Source organism: Squalius cephalus (assembly GCF_949319135.1).
Source record: "Squalius cephalus genome assembly, chromosome: 4".
NCBI lineage: Eukaryota > Metazoa > Chordata > Actinopteri > Cypriniformes > Leuciscidae > Squalius > Squalius cephalus.
This window is the reverse complement of record NC_137125.1, coordinates 42,840,375-42,862,156: the sequence shown is the minus strand read 5'-3', so window position 1 is coordinate 42,862,156 and position 21,782 is coordinate 42,840,375. Positions and strand designations below refer to the sequence as shown.

General features: G+C 36.7%; 2 protein-coding genes across 7 annotated transcripts in view; one reads left to right on the top strand and one right to left on the bottom strand.

Annotated features, from left to right (window-relative positions):
- The window catches only part of dennd5b (DENN/MADD domain containing 5B), a 38,843-nt gene extending 32,787 nt beyond the window's left edge, over positions 1–6,056 (bottom strand). For 4 of the 6 annotated variants that reach the window (XM_079868204.1, XM_079868205.1, XM_079868206.1 and 1 more), the window contains exon 1: positions 5,679–6,056. In XM_079868204.1, the coding sequence (XP_079724330.1) occupies positions 5,679–5,787 (109 nt within the window). In that variant the 5' untranslated portion in view covers positions 5,788–6,056. The remainder of the gene's footprint in view (positions 1–5,678) is intronic. The other 2 variants (XM_079868208.1, XM_079868209.1) reach the window with 1 other exon arrangement.
- Positions 6,057–12,076: 6,020 nt separating this feature from the next.
- pkp2 (plakophilin 2) lies at positions 12,077–20,840 on the top strand. The gene is made up of 13 exons (XM_079868309.1): positions 12,077–12,525; positions 13,133–13,206; positions 13,598–14,217; positions 14,412–14,556; positions 16,285–16,492; positions 16,683–16,860; positions 17,545–17,662; positions 18,001–18,165; positions 18,354–18,530; positions 19,595–19,748; positions 19,832–20,024; positions 20,118–20,205; positions 20,728–20,840. The coding sequence occupies exons 1-13, from the start codon at positions 12,345–12,347 to the stop codon at positions 20,794–20,796; spliced, it is 2,370 nt and encodes a 789-aa protein (XP_079724435.1). The 5' UTR covers positions 12,077–12,344; the 3' UTR covers positions 20,797–20,840.
- Positions 20,841–21,782: the final 942 nt, after the last annotated feature.

Here is a 21,782-nt window from a genome sequence, read left to right as displayed (position 1 = left end):
AGAGCATCAAGGGGGACGTCAGAAGTACAAGTAAGAATTTGGCTTTGCTCTGAATACATGCATTTAGTTTTTGTATGACTCACATCACTGCCTAGACAACAAACCACTAATGGCAGACACACTGCTGGCTGAATAAAATACAGCCCTCAGTATCTTGTTTGCCCAAGTACTAGGGACCACTATAAAAGTTAAACGGAGATGATACAGTGAATCAAACAGCACCACTCTAAATCAACAGGTACCTGAAGGGGACCAGACATGGTCGATTCACAGTTAATGACCGTTCAAGGTGTCAAATCCTCAGTAAATGAAGGTAATTCAAGAGACTAATCCCCTCTTTAGGTAGAGGTGTGAACGATGGAGACAGACTAGAACATCAAAGATTGAAATCTCTTCCTTTGCCAAAGCAGGAAAACCCATTTTACTGATGCATGGCAGGCACATCAGTAAGACACGAGATGAGAAAGGCTTGTGGGTGCGGCACGTTTTGTAGGGAACTGAAATCGTACAGAAAGCGCAGACCACCAGAGCATAACAATGTGTGCATGTGCATGACTATGATTCAAATTTTGTGTTTCATGTTTTCATTCTCTATTACTGTGGGGACTGCTTGGAAAGTAATTTCTTTCTGACATGTAGCAATCCTCTTCTTGTAGAGTCGAACACAAGAGGCCTATTTATAGTCTTTATTTTTATCCTACTCAGAGGACATATACTATACCCTTAGGCCTAGAATATGAGTGTTTGACAGGCCCTCTAAGAAACTGCTAACACATAGTTGAAAGAGGGGGCTAAAGAGACTGACTAATAAGGATGAGTCTGAAGAATAAACAAACAGAGGAAAAACATAAAATATGGCCAGTAGTGCAGCTTGTTTTCCCCCAAATCACTTTAAGTAATTTAGAGAAAGTTTACGATAAGACATTGTGAAATTAGAAACTGCATCGTGAGATAAAAGGTTGCAATTATGAGAAACCGTCACATTGCAAGATAAAGCCGAAAATTATTAAAAATAAAGTCGCACTGTGATATATATTGCAATTACTTGATAGTCACAATTACTAGTGTCAAAATTACCTTCCAAGATAAAAAGTTTCAGTTACAAGAAACTAAGTTCCATTGCGATATATAGTTACAATTACAAGAAAAGTCGCAATTACAAGAAACAAAATTACCTTGCAAGATAAAAAGTTGCGGCTACAAGAAAAAGTTGCATTGTGATACATTGTTGAAATAAATTACATGATAAAAGGTCGCAATTATAAGAAATAAAATTGCCTTGCAAGATAAAAAGTTGCAGTTACAAGAAACTAAGTTCCATTGCGATATATAGTTACAATTACAAGAAAAGTCACAATTACAAGAAACAAAATTACCTTGCAAGATAAAAAGTTGCGGCTACAAGACAAAGTTGCATTGTGATACATTGTTGAAATAAATTACATGATAAAAGGTCGCAATTATAAGAAATAAAATTGCCTTGCAAGATAAAAAGTTGCAGTTACAAGAAACTAAGTTCCATTGCGATATATAGTTACAATTACAAGAAAAGTCGCAATTACAAGAAACAAAATTACCTTGCAAGATAAAAAGTTGCAGCTACAAGAAAAAGTTGCATTGTGATACATTGTTGAAATAAATTACATGATAAAAGGTCACAATTATAAGAAATAAAATTGCCTTGCAAGATAAAAAGTTGCAGTTACAAGAAACTAAGTTCCATTGCGATATATAGTTACAATTACAAGAAAAGTCGCATTTACAAGAAACAAAATTACCTTGCAAGATAAAAAGTTGCGGCGACAAGAAAAAGTTGCATTGTGATACATTGTTGAAATAAATTACATGATAAAAGGTCGCAGTTACAAGAAACAAAGTCGCAGTGCAATATATAGTTGGAATTACAAGAAACGGTCGTCTTGCGTGATAGTCACATTGTGAGTTATAGCCTAAAGTCGTAATTATAAGACATAAAATGACCTTGCGAGATAAAAGTAGCAGTTACAAGAAACAGAGTAGCATTGCAATATATAGTTGTAATTGTGTTTTACATTTTATCTTGTAATTGCAAGAAATAAAAATGCCTTGCATTATATAAATTTATTACATTGTGAGATATAAAGTTGCAATTATGAAATAGCCTAGAAAGCTGCACTGTGAGAAAGTCACAAAAGTGAGATATAAAGTCAGATTGTGACAAATAAAACACTTTGCAAGATAAAAAGTTACAATTAGCTTTATTTCATTTTACAATGTGGAAACGGTCTATTATACTTTGGCCTTGCAGAGGGTGACAAGCTCGAAAAATCAGAGCCGAGGACAACAGTCCAATCAACAAGCCTCTGCCCATCAATGAAAGGAGGCACAACAACTCAAAATGACATCAATTGAGGGGCCACAGTGTGTTTATGTAATGAATGATCACTTCAATTAACCGCGACAGTAAAAAACAGTTAAATAAAAATCCTCCATTACAAGAAACAGATTGTACAGGGACAGACCAGTGAAAGGGCGACCAGCAGTGTTGATTACGCTGAAAAGCCCTGGGAAGGGGGGTGGTCATATGAGTGCAGGGCCCCTCTGGGATTGGACGGCCGCACATTAAGTCATGCAGAAACACGCTGAGGAACCCAGCAGGAAATGTGCATTAGGAACAATAGAACTGAGGAAGCAGGGCCAAAAATATATCAGGAAAACCATCTCTCACTCTTTCCATCTTCAAGTGGTTTAAATTACAAATGAGCGTTCTCATCTTCTCACAGGAGGTGCAACCAAAGCTAACCTTCAGAAACTAGGCCACCAGAGAATACAGGTGCAATAGGGTGGGGCGAGGGGGACTCGATATTGATCAAACAAGAACAGTAGGATAATCTTCAACAAAGGTTATGCTGTACATGGATCTCTCAAATGAAGCATCTCACAGTGCCATTCACAGTGCGAGGCTTATCTGAGCAACCCGGGGAGCTGATAAAATCCAAGCCCTCATGACACTGGACAAAATTAATCAAGTTCAAACTGTTTGATCATGATGAACTTTATCTGGGGAACCAGACCAATCTCACAGTGGACAGGCAGATCTGTTTAAAGGGGAAAAGGCTTTTCTCTCTGTACAAACCAGATTTTTAGATTGTGGTGCTGCTACGATAAGGGGCTGAGGTTGATGTCCGAGGCATTGCCAAGTCCCAAGTCTCTAGAAAGTTTTAAATTAAAACTATTACAATTATAATATAATACATTTTTGTCAATTGAACTAAAACTGAAATATAATCAAATATAAGCATTAGATAAAAAACTAAAACAGTTAGTTCCCAAGGCAATTTTCGTTTAAGTTGAAGTGTACTAAAATTACTCAAGCCAAAACTTAAATAAAAATAAAGCTAAAATAAAAATTATCATTCTAGAAGAAAATTTCAGATGGCACTTAGAGGCTTTTGCATCTGAACTCTTCATATATATATATAAAAAACTTAACAAGAGAGACTAAAGCACCTAACGAAATTACTTAAATTTAAAAATATAAAAATAAAAGCTAATTCAAAATGTTAATAAATAATAGTATACGAAATAACTAAGTTCCACCATCAATGTCTATGTGATTTTTAAAAAATTATTATTATTGGTAATGGTTGATTTTGGATCTTTAATTGCGCATACTTTCCTAAATGTACCTATGCCGTCATTTAAAGCATTACATTTTGGAATATCTATATTTACTGTACATTAGATCATTAATTGTTTGTTTAATTGTAGCATTTAAAAAATATATTTTAGTTTTTAGTGTCATTTTTTATTTACACAAAATAGTATAGAAATTTAATGAAGACCAATAATCAATAATCAACTATAACAAGAAAATATTTATGGTTTATTCTATCAGCTACAATTTTAATTTCTAAATTCCAAATTTTTCTTTTTGAAAACTGACTTTAACAAATTGAATTTATTATAATTACTTATTTTCTGTGGATAGAGTTTTAACTTGCATCAATTGCGCAGGCTTAATTTATAGATTTGTCCAAGTATAGAGCTAAAATAGAAGCTCTAAGCAGGTTCATCAGTTTGCTATGCTCCCACACGGTCTGCTCTGTCCGCTCTCGGTTAAAAGAAAACACATCTAATCCACGAGAGCATCACGCACATGCAGCTTAGCTCTTCACACAGTTCACCAGCAGTCTGTTAAACTGCGCCAGGCCTTAAAAAGCTAGAGCAGTCATCCTCACATCTGTTAAAACAAGGCCAGACAAAGATTGGAGAAAAACACGGTTAGAGTAGACAGGCTGGCTTCTGGGATTACAAGTTGTTGCTTTTAGAAGCCCGGTTTGCTCTGACAATTAGACTTGTGCTCTTGGCAATAGCTTTTGTGCTTTCAAATTAACTTACAAGCAATGTGCATATTGCATATGAGACAATTAGTACACAAACAAACAAACCTCGCAGTGCCAAAATATAATATCAGATACAAGCCACACAGATCAAGTCATTTGAGACTTGTCTCTTTTTGATACCATTCACTGTATGAGTGATTGAAATCAAAATGATCAGTAGTGAAAGCCACGTGAGCTGGCCAGCATTGGTTGCTCAATGCAAGTTCATTGGACAGAAGCTTTGTACACTGGACAGACTGCAATACTTTGTGATATCTTCAGTATCCAAGATGCATTATAAGGCAAATAAGCCAAAAACAACACATATAATCAGTTATCAGGCCATGAGACATCATGTCGAAAAATATTCAGAGAATCAATACATGAGGATGATGATAGTTTTTATTGGATGCTTTAAGGCTCAATTAAACATTGAATAGATCTGATCCTTCCTCCAACACTCCACGTATGCAGCTGGTTTCAGAGAGCATTTGGTGATTGGGAACATTGTAATTGATTTTACTTAATTTAGGTAATTGGATATTGCATTGATTTATCTAAGATCCATCATTTTCATGTACATGTCAATATATAAAGATATAGATCCACAGGCTTTAGTCACAGGCTATGTTAAATTCATATTTGTAAGTAGCTGTGCTCATATTCGAACAACCATCACACGAACCGTAAAGACAATGTTTGGGATTTTAGGTATTTTTATTTATAGTCACCAACAATATCAGTAAAACAAAATGGCTACTACATTTAGGCTAATAAAAAAGAATGGTTATTTTCTCAAGACTTCATTAATCATGTCTGACTGAATGAGTTCAATTCAATATGAAACCATCTTGTAGTATCAATAAATTGGAATTAATGCTACAGTTTGATCGTTTTTATAAGAAAAAATGTAGCAGACATTTTGATCTTGGCATATGGTGACTTGAGTGGTGTGCAATTAAACTAATTTTATGAGAAAATTGAACCCAAATATAGGTGAAAACCATGGAGCATGCTGAACAGATTAATCCAAAACAGTTCAATGATACCTATACTAAATTTTGTAGCATGTCTCAAAAATCATGTCTCAGTTATAGAATTTCTTAGGGTCCCGTGTCTAATCTGCTATTCCCAACCAAGCTTATTAATACATTAAATGTATCCATTCCTAAAGTCCTATAGCAGGAGGCTATAATGTGATTCAAGCAGGGCTCATAAGAAATCAGTGCACGTCAGCTCGTGTTCATTATACCTGCTGACTCTGGTGTGTTTACCATCACGCTATATGTATAAAACACAATAACTCAATCTTACCTGCCAAAGCATCGGGCTCTAGACCAGTTTCGTTGTCTATTCCGCATATGATGAAGTAATGTGCGAAGCGACAGGGCGCTGACCCAGAGCCGCTCATAGTCGCGCTCATCTCGGCTCGAGCTGATCCGCTTTGTTATAGAGACCCAACCAGCTCCATATCCAGCGTCCTCGGGCAAATGAACTGAACCAAAGTGAGGTTGTAATAAATACTTATCGCTATGTTTTCGTGCAGTAAGCTTCGGAAAGCCGTCTATGACTATCTAGTTTGGTTTGAAGAGCGTTTGCTGCCGTGTCTGCGAGTTGTAGCTGCTTTCATGAGCGCACTCGCACTGCTCGCGCACTGACGCACCGCTTCAGCTGATCACACTCAGCCAATCCAGTCCTTTCAAATGTTTGACTACAAGTATTTATCTGAGAGAGAGAGCGCGTGCAGTGATGTACGCATTATCTTTAAAATGTTATGATTCACCAGCAAATATAAATAAATATATATATATTTCATATATCAATATATTTTGATTATTGTATTATACATAAGATTATCTAAGAAAAATATTTGTATTTGCTCATGTAGTGTTTTGATACATTCTAGGCTATTAGGCTAGATGAATAAATAATACAATAAATACAACAATAAATACAACAATAAATAAATACAACAGTGTCAAAGTGTTTGTTATAGTATACGCCTAATAAAAATATGCCATAAATATATATATATAGGCTACAGTCTTTATGTTGTTTCTACATTAATTTGGAGATTCAATGTGATATAATGTATTACAATATAAAAAATATATTACAAGTTTTACTTTTAGGTGGGATTACTCGCAATTAAAAAAAATATTAATTTGTTTGTTTGTTTTTTAATCGATTGACAGAACTCGTAGGCTATGTATATTTCTGAGCGATATATTATAACAACATAACTTACTGTTTTAAATGTTGCATATTAAGTTGAATAAAGCTGAACATTTTTGAGTGAGAGGTGGTAACAGTTTATGCAAAGTTTCTGATTTCTCGCCAGAGTATGAAATGTTCCGTAGGCCTTTATAATTTAGCATTTTAATGTTTTATTTATTTATTTATTTAGAAAGTGTACTGAGTCCCCCTAGTGGGCCTCGTTCACCCAGTGGAATGAACAGTAGTGGCCAAAAGTGATGTCCACAGGGGACATTCGTTTCTAATGACCCTAAAGTTCAATTAAACCATCAAAATATGAGTATATATATATATATATGAAATTGTTTTTGTTTTTTTGAATGAGGGAAGAACAAAACACTAAACGTGGTTAAGGTTCATCTGACAAAATTATTTGGCAAAACAGGCAAACTACATCACTTACAGGTTTTATTTTACTATGTTCTCTCTTTTTTTTGCATGTGTTCATAATTTCTTTGTATGACATCCTGCCAAAAATAATGCCCGCACAATTTGGCATGTTTCATTGGATTATCACAAATAAAAAAACTGTCTATGCAATATAATTACAAAACCTTTAACAGATTTTTAATAACATTCGAATAATGGGTAAATAAGTAAATATTCAAATAAATAACATTCGAATAACATATCGAACATCACTTTTGGCCATTACTGTAAGTGACTCAAAAATACAGAATAATAAACATATAATAGCCTATCTGCAAATGGTATTACAGCCAGATGGCACCAATCTGCCAATTTTAATTAAATACTGTATATCCGTTTCCACAAATGTTAAAGGGATACTTCAGGATTTAGCATTAAGCTTTGTATTAGTAGAAAACCTGTAGTATTTTCGAATTACCATGCTTTCCACCCTCATATCCCCCTGAGAGGAGAGATTTATTTTTATTTTTTTGTCAGGAAAAAATCCTCCGATGACGCAAAAATCGTCATTTTGCGTCATCGGAGGATTTTCTGTCCTGAGGCTAAAGACTACAGCCAGTAGATGGCGTTGTTCCGCATGTTTTCAGCCCGCCCATAGAGGGTGGGATCTCACTCACAGAATGTACACACAGTCAGCCGTCTTTCTTTGGAAGCTAAGCTAGCAGGCTCTTGTTCTGTGGAGAAAGCTGAATTGTAGCAGAAAGCTGAGTAAGTATGGGTTACCATCCTCCTTTTCCCAGACTTGTCCGGCGGGCGAGGATCGTTCAAAATGTCCGGGATTCGGCTTTTGCTTTCTGCGGTCGCCATTCATTGTTTACATGCACACCTCATGTTTCAATCTAACTGAATTCATTCCGATCGGTGAATCTGAATGTAGTGTTTACATGAACGCTAAACAAGTGATGGTTGATGTGCGTTTTAAACATTGCTAAGAAAATTCCCGCACCTCCGTTGCGAGACTGGCTCAGTAATGACGCCACCGGCCTCGCGCCGTTCTCCCGCGGCCGTCAGCCTCGTCCTGCTCGCCACAGTAAACATAATGAATGGCGACTGTAGAACGCAAAAGCCGAATCCCGGACATTTTGGGCGATCCCGAAATCCCAGGCAGACTCGTCACGGAGACTCACTGTAGCCTCATAGGGTAGCCTAACTGCGCTCTCTTACCGGTAGGCGTGGCCTCCTAGGGCAGCGAAGCAAGTGCATTCTGGGAGTTGTTGTCTTTCATCCACATAAGCCAAAAATACATTTTCTGGCTTTTCTCAGTCTAGAAAGCTCCAAATTAAAAAAATTCTTCACATTTCTTCTACATAAATGACCTATTTTAAATACACATTCATCTTCCCAGAGGTGAAGTATCCCTTTAAGGTATACTGGGTCTAAGATCAGCTAAATGACTTTGAAGATATTCACATTTTGAAGATGCTAACTTATTGCCTTATATTTGCGTATTGTGACATAGGAAGAAGTCTGAAGTCAAATCTATTTTTTAGTGACAATAACCCTGATTTCTGTTTTTTGTGCACCATCAGTCCATCAGTAATAGTCAGGATGAAAAGAGTAGGAGAGTTTTGACACAAAAAGGTCAGGCTCAGCAAGTGCAAGCCCAAACTACAGCACCAGTATATGAGAGAGAAGACCCAATGGTAAATTAATCAAATCTAGAGCTCTGTGCATCAAATATTCCACAGCATTTTTACCTAAATATGGGTTTCCATTAATGAGGACTTAACTAGAAGAACTTTCTTGTTCCTAGAATGATGTGTCATGAATTACCATTAGCAAAAATCTACTCCATCACACAGGGGATGAAATCGGCCAAAAGCTCGGTCAGGGAGGATTTGTAATTTGACTTTTAACATTTAGCTAGCAAATTGTTTGATCTCACACTGTCCATTTCAAGTCCACTTCGTTGTGTGGAACAGGTGGCAATAAAATTGGCAAAAAGCAGAAGAACTCGGTATGCATCAACATCGTAAGTAGACTACTTTTTCACACTAAATCTCTATTTGAGAAAGCAGCTCCATCTAACATTCCTAAAATGGTCTCTCTTCTAGCCTGGTCATCCCGCACCCCTTCCATTAGAGGTCGACCTATTAATCCTGATCCTTTTAATGTTCACGATTAATTACACAAAACTGTGCAATTTACTACTTTTTTTTTTAAATCGCTTGACAGTACTTATTTTTTACATATCCAAGTCAAATGTTATCATATTTTAATACCTATCTTAAATGATAACTGATAGAAAACTAAATCAGTTAAACAATAATAATATAGCTTTTACTGATTATTTTATTATGCATTACTGCAGTGATATACACATTTTTTAATATCTATGCTCATTCAACATAAATCTGCTATGTATTAAATATTATGCTATGTAAAATATTCATGATATGATATATGTTCTATCATCCACTGATAAGTTACAGCAACAATAACGCCCTCTGTTGGTTAAACTGATGTGTTGCTACTGTCTCTGCATTTATAAGTAAAGTAATTTATCAGTTATCTCTCTCAGTGTTTTCCAGTTTGCTAAAACAAATTAATATTATGATAAATAAAATAAAACAAGCTGTGAAGTCCATCGGTGCAGTGTTTCCAGAAGTTAAAGCACAGGTGAATACCCAACAAACAATTTAAAATGAAGTAAGTAGACACAATAAATATAAAATAAATAAAAAAAACACACAGACAATAAATTCAGACGAAGAAGAAGAAGAAGAAGAAGTTTTATTTATATAGCGCCTTTCCATAGCTCAAGGTCGCTTTACATTGGACATTACAATACATTTAAACACCCACACATACATTACAGTCACATAGGATACATATAGTCACATTATCCAAAATGCATGTTAGATATGTTTTTAACTGGGTCTTGAAAGTAGCCACAGATGAGGTATTAAGAGGTAGCGAATTCCATAACTGAGGAGCATTAACACTAAATGACCTTCCACCTACAATAGACAACCGGAAACGAGGGATGGACAATAAACCAAGTTCAGCTGGTCTAAGGGACTGGGCAGAGTGGTAAGGGTAGAGTAGGTCAGACAGATATTGGGGAGCAAGACCATTTAATGCTTTGAACGTTAGAAGCAATACCTTAAAGTGGATACGTGATGCCACAGGTAGCCAGTGAAGGTCATGAAGCAGAGGAGTAATGTGAGCAGAACGCCTAGTGGAGGTGAGAACTCTTGCTGCAGAGTTTTGAACATACTGTAATCTTGCAATAAGTTTTTTGGGAAGACCAAGAAATAAGGCATTGCAATAGTCCAGGCGTGATGTGATTAATGCATGAATTAAGGTTTCAGCATCAGCTAAAGTGAGAGAAGATCGTAAACGAGCAATATTACGAAGATGGGAAAAACATTTTTTTTAACAAGCGAAGAAATATGAGAGCCAAAAGATAGAGTTGGATCCAATAAGACACCAAGGTTACGAATCGATGACGAAGGCTTAACATGAGTTCCATCAATATCAAAGGACTGGTCCATCCTTTTGACTGAGGCAGTAGAGCCAATCACTAATATCTCGGTTTTCTTATCATTTAATTTGAGGAAATTCAAGGACATCCAATGCTTGATGTCCCTGATACATGCAGTGAGTGAGTCAGGCAGAGATGGCCTATCGGAGCTGGTGGTAAGATAGATTTGAATATCATCAGCATAGCAATGGAATTTAAGTCCATGCCTGCGTATGATGCCACCGAGTGGATATAGATGATGAACAATAGCGGGCCAAGAACCGAGCCTTGAGGAACACCCTGTGTAAGTGAAGCAGTGGCAGATCTAAACCCTTGTATAGTGATCTAATACTTTCTGTCTCTGATGTAGGAAATGAGCCAGGAAAGAGCAGAGCCAGTGATGCCAATATCAGAAAGCCTAGAGATCATTATTTCATGGCAGACTGTGTCAAAAGCAGCGCTTAAATCGAGGCGCATCAAGATGTCTATCAGCCCTGAATCCATGGACACAAGAATGTTGTTAACCACCCGAAGAAGAGCAGTTTCAGTGCTATGTGATGGGCGAAATCCAGACTGAAAAGGTTCAAAAAGACCATTAGCATCCAAATGTGATCGCAATTGTGAAGCAACAACCCTTTCAAGGACTTTGCTTAAAAATGTTAAGTTGGATATTGGTCTGTAATTGTCCATATTTAGGTGGTCTAGGCCTGTTTTTTTAAGAATGGGGGTCACCGCATCCATTTTTAATTCTGCTGGAACAACGCCGGATGCCAAACTACAGCTTATCATATGTGTTATGAAGGGTGCAACCTCGGGCGCACACAACTTAAGCAAAACAGTGGGTGTAGGATCAAGCCGTCAGGATGTGGAATTTGACTTTACAATTAGATCACTTATGGCAGCAGGAGTAGTCAGAGTGAAAGCAGAGAGAGAGTTTGTTGAGTGAGCGGAATCAGCTAACATTAAATGAACATTTGAGTCACTTGTATGAGGAGTGTTTTTGGTAATGGATGCAGTGATTGACTTCAATGACTTGACTTCAAAGCTATTTACAAGCCTTACAGAGCCCGAAATAACACGTTGTGGTGGATTTGTTAACCATTGCAAAGAGTGATTTGGGCCTGCACTTGGTACAGAAATTAGGGGTGTCATAGATTAAGTAGCCTAACTAAAATAATAATCATTCAAATTAATTACAAAAAGTAAAAAGTTTTAAGTGGTTCTTCAGAGATCTCTCTTTTAAACCAATGAATCTACATGACTTTTCCAGTAAATGAGTAAATTATGAAAAGAAGGGGGAAAAAGTATTTTTTGGGTGAACTATCATTTTCAATTAATCATTTAGGCCTAAGTCCTTTTAAGGCCCCCTAGTGGGCGCTTACCCCTGGTTGAGAACTGCCAATTGTAGAGTTTACTAGTCTCTACAATCCCTATCGCATGTTGACAGAAATGGTTACCATGGTAGAGTATTTTACCTATACAAACTTTCAAGTGTGACGTCTCTGTTGTGGGAGGGGGCATCTCATATCACAGATAGGGGGTCTAAAGGTTTTTGTACAGCACTACAATCAATGTATAACGCTGAGTCCACACTTCACTGCCAACTATTCCCCAGTTTTAGCTGAGTCCAGTGACCAGTCGATGTCCGCAGTGGAAACCTCCACCCACCTCCACGAACACAGGTGTTCAACCTCTAAATATTCAGAAACACGATCTGTGTGAGGTGACGCATGTTTATACCACACCCTGTACACAAAGACCGAGCATAGCGCTGTAACACGCCCAACAGAGACTCAAACACCTGACGCTTAATACCAACTCCATCTGCAATGGCGGTGGAGGCAGACTTTATGCGGTCAGTTTTGCCCGTTCAGGGCGCTTTTCACTCGGAAGACTCTTCTTTAGCTATACCGCAGGCGGACAAACTCGCGGACACTCACCGGCTGAACAGACTACAGCGACAAGTGCAGCTCACTCTCTCTCGGAAAAGAAAGAAACCAAAACTGCCAGGTATGTAGAATGAAACCGCATTAAATAAAACAAACTATTTAGAGATAATCAGTGTTTTGGCTTGGAATAGGAATACAAGTGTGTGTATATTTCTCAAAAAACAAAGGATGTCAGTCAAATGTTTATGGTCAGCTTTCACTGGTCCTTTGTTCTCAACTCTGTACTTTCATTCTTTTTTTAATTTTTGTTTAAAATAACATGCAAAAGAAAATGTATTTATTCTTTCTTTCTTTCTTTTTTATTGTACTTTTGATGCATACCATGGCTCTGAAGGATAATATATTGTTTTATATTAATATACTGTAATATTTACATAGTAGCCTACTTCAGGTACTTGGAAGAATATTTAAGGTCCAACTATAGCTATCAGGTATATTATATAATAGTATTTAATAAAATAACTATGTAATATAATACAATATAATGTCCAAATAAACACATTTGTTAACTTTTTGGTAGTAGAGAAATGTGAACAATACCTTAGTTTGTCAGAACTCACTCATTCAAACTTATTTAGTAGGATTTGGAAGTGAGCATGAGGAATATGTTTTCCATTATATTGCATTGTATTGTATTGTAATTCGATTGTGTGTTTTGGGCGTTGCAGATTCATCTCTCTCAGACAGTCTGTCTAGATGTCATATTTCAAGTAGTTCATCTTTAGGAAATCTACACGTAAAGGTAAAAACTATTTTCCAGTGAGATATGTGATATGAGATGTGTTCTTTAAACAATAGTTCGCCCAAAAATGAAAATTCTGTCATCATTTAGTTCATGCAGTGAAAGGGAATGGTGACTAGGGCTGTCAAGCTCCCAAAAAGGGAGGCATAAAGCTCCTTAAGGTAGTATAAAAGTAGTTCATACAACTTGTGCACTATTTATATTGTGCACTTACCTCATTTGTAAGTCGCTTTGGATAAAGGCGTCTGCTAATTGACTAAATGTAAATATTCTACATCATCTAAAGCTGTATGATAGGTTTGTGTCCACAATTGTCAATGCCTTTTGGGTGAACTATTCCTTTAATATCACTAAATTCACTTGAGATAATAACACACACTATACTTTGCAGCGTATCTCCGCCAATCATGAATCTACAAGGTCGTTGCGGATGGTTGACCGATCTCAGTGGTCAAGTACCGAGCCGCCTCGATTTCACAGAGGCTATGGAAGCTTTCGTTACACCACCAAAAGAGCGGGATTATGCTGGGGGAACAATTCTCTCACTCTCCCCTCGTCCCCTACAGCCAACCATTCCCATATGAACAATCACCCTCTACGTTACGCCCGCTCTGAGGTTCTGCGAAACCCGAGGTTGTACGTTACCGGCCTGTCGGCTGTCACTCAGCCCACCAATATCTCTGTGAATGAGAACAATCACATAGATGGTACAGATGATGTGTTTTTACCCAGCACCCCACACAATGCTCCTGCAGAGAGGAACAGGATGGAGTTAGAGAAACACACCCTTCAGAGGACCCTCTGCAAGCCGAGAGAGGGGGGTTTCGGTGCTCACGAACAATCAGAGAACGTGTCCTGGCAGAGCTGCGTGCGGAAGCCGAGCCTGGAGATTGTTGCAGGAAGACAAACCTCCCAATCTGGCTCAGAGATCAGCATGGAGGAGCGGTCGGGAAGTTTAGTGAGGACAGAAAAGGTGGAGGTCAAGCAACATTCAGTGACAATGTCAACAAAGTAAGCCAGTAGTTTAAACATTTTAGCTACTTAATCTTAGTTATTTTGTTTCAATATCACAGAAATATTAATGTAGTTTCTTATTAGTAATTAACACTTAGCAGTAGATTGTATATATATATACTATTTTAGATTTTCTATTTTAGACTATTTTAGATGGAATGAACACTGTATTTCTGTCTTGTGTGTTAAAGGAAAATCATAAAAGGTGAACATGGAACAGAGATGACACTAAAAGAGGCTGTAAATCTCTTGGAACAAGATAATATGGAAACACAAATCACCGCGGCAAACTTCATACAAAACCAATGCTTTAACAGCCCTGATGCCAAGAAAAAGGTAAGTGATACTTGACTCTAAAATAGCACATGCTGTTATGATCCACCCAAAAGATGATGATATACTGTTTCTCGCACAGTCCTTAATGTCTAGCCTCAATGGTTGCAGTGATAACAAACACTTCTGACAAAATGAAACCAATGAGTCATAGTTTTACATTGTGAGGTGGGACTTTAATTAAGAAGAAAAGGGGTGTGGAAGAAAGTGAGAGGAAAGTATTTAGTGTGGTTTACAATGCTGTCAGACAGTAAGTAATTAATATGACAAGAGTGTTTCATTGTCTTTGTAGAGTAATTTTTCTGCTGTTTATATTTCATAGTACTTCACCTTTATAGACTTTCAAACATTACGACAAACATTGAAAGGAAGGTTCTCATTAAAAGCGATGGTGTAGTCTAGTGGTTTAAGATACAATACAAGCTGGGCAATTCATGAACTAACACTGTTGAATCATTTCGGGAGCTCCGGGGGGATTGCATGCATTTGCTTTGAATCCAACAATAGCCAAAAAAATCATTAAAAAAAAAGTTTTAAATGCTAAAAATGAATTTAGACATCACAACATTATAATGTACAGAATGAAAATGGATTTTCATTTTGAAATTTGCTAAAGATTACATTTAACAGTGTTATTAAAATATTAGTGTTTTTAAAAATTAACTTTAAGTGAGCATTATATGATAAAAGAGGTAATATAAATGTAAAAAATAGGGGAAATGAGCATGCACAATTAAATATCCAATATCAGTCAATTACGAGATATATATTAAAATCTCTAAAATTGGCCCATAACCAATATGGTACAAATATATTGTGCATCCCAAAAAAAAAAAAAAATTGTTTTGTGCATTAATTACAGTTTTGGAAAGTTTCATGTACTACTGTATGTAGATGAACTATAATGTTAATAATCACAGAGCTACCTCCCCTGTCCACCCATAACAATTATGAAAACTAACCTGCAATTTATTCTGAATTGTCAGGGTTGTGACTTTGCAACCGTTAGCACATGCATACACACACAACCGCCCATGTTTACATATCAACAGTAACTCAGCAACTTCGTCTGTCCTGATGAAAGTGTGAACTGCACCGGTATGCAGAGGTTAACCAAGCATGAAAGGTCAATTACATACACTGCCATTCAAAATTTTGGAGGTTTTCAGGGGTAATTTTTTTTTCAGCAAGGATGCATTTATAATTTCACAAACGCTTTACATTTTAAAATAAAAGCTGTTCTTTTGAACTTTCTACCCTGAATCCTGAAAAAAAATATCCAGGTGTCTATAAAAATATTAAGCAGCACAACTGTTTTTAACACTGATAATGGTAAGAAATGTTTCTTGAGGAGCAAATCAGCATATTAGAATCATGCTGAATCATGCTGAAAATTCAGCATCATGGCAATAAAGAAATTTTTTAATGTATTAAAATAGAAAACATTTATTTTTAATTGTAATAATATTTCACATTAGCATAAGAGACTTCACAGAAAAACATTTTAAAAAAAATCTTTTAAAAAAAACTCCAAAATGTTAAAAAGTAGTATAAGTTTTAAAGGTAAAGTAGCAAAAACAGGCTGTTTAATTAAGTGTCAGAGAGATGAATTAATTACCAATGTTTTGGTGCATGAACCTTGACTAACATAAGTATACTTGCTGCAAAAGAGTAAAATATGACCCATTTAAATTGTGAGGTTTCTTATTTTATCATGTTCTATCTGCTCAGGTACATTATCTTCAAGGCATCCCAAAGCTGCTGACGCTCATGCAGAATGAGAGCGAGGAGCTCCAGCGGGCTGCCGTCAACGCGCTCCGAAATATTGTTTATGAAAACAATGAAAACAAAATGGAAATCAAAGACTGTGAGGGGCTTCCAGTGATCCTGAGACTGCTCAAGAAGAACCGAGACATCGAGACCCGACAGCAGCTCACTGGTAAGGGAGCCATTCCAAGTACTTTAGATTTGCGCCATATACTGTATATTTCATTATGCGGCCAAACTAGACTTCACTTTAGCTGATCCTGCTAAAACTCCAGCCATGTCTCCAACTATGAAAACATCCAGATCTTGAAAGCGTGACCTCTACCCTTCCATTAATCTTGCCGATGTTATTCTCTCTCCAGGGCTGCTGTGGAATCTGTCTTCTCATGACCTTCTGAAAGAACAGCTCGCTAGAGAAGCGGTCAAACCTCTCACAGACAGTGTGCTGGTGCCCTGCTCAGGCATTTCTGAAGGGGAAGACCCCAAGTTGGAGCTCCTCGCTGACCCTGAAATTTTCTACAATGCTACTGGCTGCCTGAGGTATTACCAACTGAAATGCAAGATACAAAAGGTTGAAAATGATTAATTTTGACAAGCCAGGCTGTTCTAAGTAGTGCTAGTACCGCTCAAGTTGTGCTGTGCGTTATTAACGAACCAATTTTAAGTGTGTTTGGCAGTGCCATACAAAGGTGTGGGGTCAGTAAGTAAAACAATTAGTACTTTTATTCAGCAAGGATGCATTAAATTGATCAAAAGTAACAGACAAGAAATTTGTAATGTTACAAAAGATTTGTTTCAAATGAAATAAAAAGGCGGCACTGTTTTCAACCTTCATAATAAAAATGTTTCTTATGCTTAAAATCTGTATGTATGAATTAAGGATCATGTGACTAAAGAGTGGAATAATGAAGGTGAAAAATCAGATTTGTCATCACAGAAATAAATTACTTTTTAAAATATATTTAAATAGACAAGTTATTTTTAATAGTAATAATATTTCACAATATTACTGTTTTTACTGTATTTTGGATCAAATAAATGCAAGCCTTGGTGAGCAGAAGACACTTCTTTCAAAAACTAGAAAAGAAGTCCCACCCTAACTTTTAAACTGTAGTGTAGATATTCTTATAATTACTTATTTATTCAGATCATTGCACTTTGCATTGCATTTTTCCATAAAAGGTGTTTTTAAATAACAAATAAATCTTTTTTATATATATATAGAAATTTGAGCTCAGCCGGTCCAGATGGACGTAAAGCCATACGGGACTGTGAGGGTCTCATTGAGTGCATCATCTACTATATCCGTGGCACTATTGCAGACTATAAACCTGATGATAAGGTACTTACATTAAATCCCCATCTTTAGCAACAGCAACATTGAGTCTTTCATTTTTATGTCTAATTATTAAAGGGGGCCATATCACAAGGAATCCAATTTTCCTTGATCTTTTAAGATAAAAGAGCTCTATGTACCTGTACAATAAAACATTTTATAGCTTTCAGAACACAAAAATGGAAAAAAAGGATTGAAACTAAGCTCATTCTGAACACTCGCATTGTGACACAAATGTGTCCACATTTACATCAATGTTATATTTGTTCCCAAATGTAGTGTTAAATTATCTAATTTGATCCTGAATGATTATTCCAACTTAATGATTAATATTTATTTTCCAGGCCACAGAAAACTGTGTGTGCATCCTGCACAACCTTTCTTATCGGTTTGAAAGTGAGATGCCTCGTGTGGATTCCCCGCTGACACAACAGCCCAGACAGAATCACAATGCAGAAACTAGCAACCCCGGCTGTTTCATTCTCAACAGTCCCAAAAACTCTGAGGAGGTTAGTATGACAACCCTAGATAAAAATAAAAAAGCATTTCAAATTCAAACTTGGCTGATTTAATAATATAGCTGATGATATTTTGTATATTGAGTGTAAGACTGACCAAAATACCCATTCCTAATGCAACGGTAGTGGTGAAGAAAAACAAATTGACCTCATATGTGGCATCATATGTTGTGGCTCAGGAAGCAGATACAGACTATCCTCTACTCGAGGAGAAAGGCAGCCCTAATGGTGTGGAGTGGCTCTGGAGCGCCATCACCGTCCGCATGTATCTCTCTCTCATTGCCGTCAGCACAAACCAACACACAAAACAGGCGTCCATTGGAGCGCTGCAGAACCTCACAGCTTGTTCTGGAGAGGTATGATCTGGAAATGAGCTTCGTTAAAAGAACTATAATCAGCATTGACAACAACTACATTCAGGCTTAGATTAAAGGGCTAGTTGGTTCACCCAAAAATGAAAACTTTTCATCAATTACTCACTCTCATGACTTTCCAAATCCTTAAGACTTTCCTTCTTCGCCTAAACACAAATGAAGATCTTTTGAATGAAATCTGAGAGATTTCTGTCCCTGCATTGCAAGTCTATTCACCCAAAACTCTGACTAGGGTTGTTATGGTACAAAAATTTCAGTAGTCCGTGCCAATACCAGTCAAATTTTGCGGTTCTCGTCACCAATTATTTCGGTACTAGAGCAAAAACTGTTAAATTAATTACTTTAAAAAAATGTCTCATCCATTGGTTATCAATGTCAATCAACGCAGTTTCCAATTCAATCGCTCATTTAAATACGGTTGTCAATCCAGAAACTTTGCAGTGTACTTAGCAGCATTGAACAAAACAATACCTTGTGCTTTTTCAGCTGTGTTGAGCAGATTCTGACTAGCACCTCTGATAGGCCATAGCATTTACGCACTCAACAGATATGATTTTGATTGGTCTCAATGCTTGTAAAAATGTGCTTTAAATAGAAATCTTTCCACGGAATTTCAGAAGACCAAAAAATCTGGAAGCTTAAACGTGCTTCGTAACATACGAGGATGAACCTCATTGTTTCTCATGCGTCAAGCATGCTTGAGCCTTCTTTTACCAAATTTAGTGCTTCGCTGATGTACGTTCGCTGATCAATGTTTATATGTGAATAAAAGCCTAAATTAAATCTGTTTATCATGTAAAGCAATCGTGTCTCTTCAGAAGACTTGGATTCAATCGTTTTATGAGCTTTTTGAAGCATGAGAGTTTTTGGTGAATAAACTTTCAATGAAGGGACAGAAATCTCATTAAAAACATCTTCATTTGTGTTCCAAAGATGAACATAAGTCTTATGGGTTTGGAACGACATGAGGGTGAGTAAATAACCGAATTTAATTTTTTTTGTTTAAATTTTAATTACATTTTTAATTGTCTTTGTATCGCCATTAGATGTCCCAGGCCATCGCACACTTCGTGGTGCACAAGGAGGGAGGCCTATCTCAGGTGAAGAAGATGCTTCAAGAAGGAGAGAAGGAAGAGATCAGAATATCTGTGTCACTGCTAAAAAACATCTCTCGTTACCGAGAACTGCATGCTGAAATTGGTGAGCTGCCATTATATACCAATATACGCAAACGGCACATGGCAGTGTTTTCAGGGAAAAAAAGCTAATGAACATCTCTACAGTTAAACAGGTGCTGCCGGAGCTGGTTGCCATCCTCCCAAACACTGACCGAAGCGTAGAGCAGCCAATAGAGGTCACCGTGACGATATGTCACATCCTCATCAATCTGAGCAATGCGTCTGTATTGAACACCACTGCCGTCATAAACCAAGGAGCGTTACCCAAGATCATCAGCATTAGCACCAAAGACAACGGGTACGGTTTCTATTTCAGATATGTAATAAAAGTCATGTGTGTTCAGTTATATGACTTGTTTAATTCATACATTTCATTTTCAACTTAATATAGGTTTGGACCCACACGGGCGGGCCAAGCGGCCTGTATTTTACTTCATACCCTGTGGAGACATTCAGAGCTGCATAGCAGTTTCAAGAGGGTGAGATTACTACATGTTTGCATCCCGTAGTGTCCATGAAGTAATAAAGTGTTATTCTCAAATGTTTTGGGGCAAATACATAAACAAACTACAGTATAACAGTCAAAGATCAGTTTAGGGCAGCTACTCAAAATATTGACAGTGTTTACAATGAAGAAATTAAAGCAATTAATTGTTCGCAAAGCCAACTATGCAACCACCGTTTCATGCCGACTTTAAATCACACACTTTAACAAAACATTAGGCTACTTTATACAGTATATTCCACAACTGTGGGAACCCTGGTTCTTTAAAGTGTGTGGGGAGGTGAATTAAAACAAGAAATAGGTTTATTTTTTATTTGTTTTATTTGTCTTTAATCACATTTTTTCAAGTCATCTTGATGTTTGCTGAGGGCCTCGGGCCCCTGGTTGAGAACCACTGATCTATAGAGTGCTCAAAAATGAATTCACATGTTAGCGTTTCAGATTTTGGCTTTCACGTCATATTTACTCTTCTCATCTCTTTTTCAATCTATGGCAGGCTGGTTACAGGAAAACAGACTTCATTAACAACAGGACAGTAAAGGCTGTGAATTCTGCTCGTGATTAATGGGATCCAGAAATGAATTGCAAAGAAAAGGCTTTTCACCTGTTTTCTTTGGAAAGATTAAAAATGGTGCTAATATCATGGCTTTGGTGTTTGTATGTGTTTTGTCTTAATTTAATACTTATTAGATTACTATGTGTTTTAATAATAGTTATGTCTGTCGAATTTACACACTTTTGTTTTATTTATTTTTTCATTGATCTTTTTAAGATTTTTACTGCCTTTAGTCTGTTTAAATAGTAATATTAAAAGCACTTTTATAAGCTACTTTTTGTGTATCTGTTTTTATGTTGTTTTTCTTTCTTTTGCAATGGGTAGTAACTTCCTAGCCTTGTGTATTGAAACACTGTATAATATTTTAATATTTTCAAATAAACTACCATATTTTCTCCAGTCACTGAGGGGTTAATGTCTGTTTGTTTTGTTACCATGGTTCTGTTTGAGTACCTTGCTCTCAACGCTCATGTAAATACGTTTTTTTAAGCATAAAACATTAATAAAAACCTCAAAGGAACTTGGCATGATAAGTTAAAACTGGTGATGATTTCTGAAATCTGAGAATCAGGTTCAGGAAGTGATTTAGTCTTTTGAATAATAACATCATAGTGATGTTGAGTCTTTTGAATAATAACAAATCGTAATCCTCGGTGGGAGGGATCAAACGAAAGATAGAACTCGCTTATAACGTTGCCGATAGAATCAGAACTGAAACAAAGCGTTCGGATAAAACTGCCGCGTGCATTCATCGACAATAAATGACTATGGTTTCATGTTTTGATACTTTGTACATGAGCTCGCTTTGACTGCAAAGCATTTAATGTACTTTGACGTCACATCCGTAAACAAAGAAGCTCATGCAAGCTGGGCTGTACCAATATGTTACTAGAGGGTGCGTGTCAGTCTAGTCGGATTTTTTTTTTTTTTTAATTGGGGGAAAAAAAAAACTTTTCAATAAAACAAATTTTTTTCGTTCATATTCTTTTATTTAG

Bases quoted from the DNA above. Each gene is read 5' to 3' on its own strand.
- pkp2 (XM_079868309.1), top strand. From the start codon at position 12,345: ATGGCGGTGGAGGCAGACTTTATGCGGTCAGTTTTGCCCGTTCAGGGC. The intron at 18,531-19,594 runs GTATGATCTGGA...TATCGCCATTAG, and splicing joins TCACAGCTTGTTCTGGAGAG to ATGTCCCAGGCCATCGCACA. The intron at 20,025-20,117 runs GTACGGTTTCTA...AACTTAATATAG, and splicing joins ATTAGCACCAAAGACAACGG to GTTTGGACCCACACGGGCGG.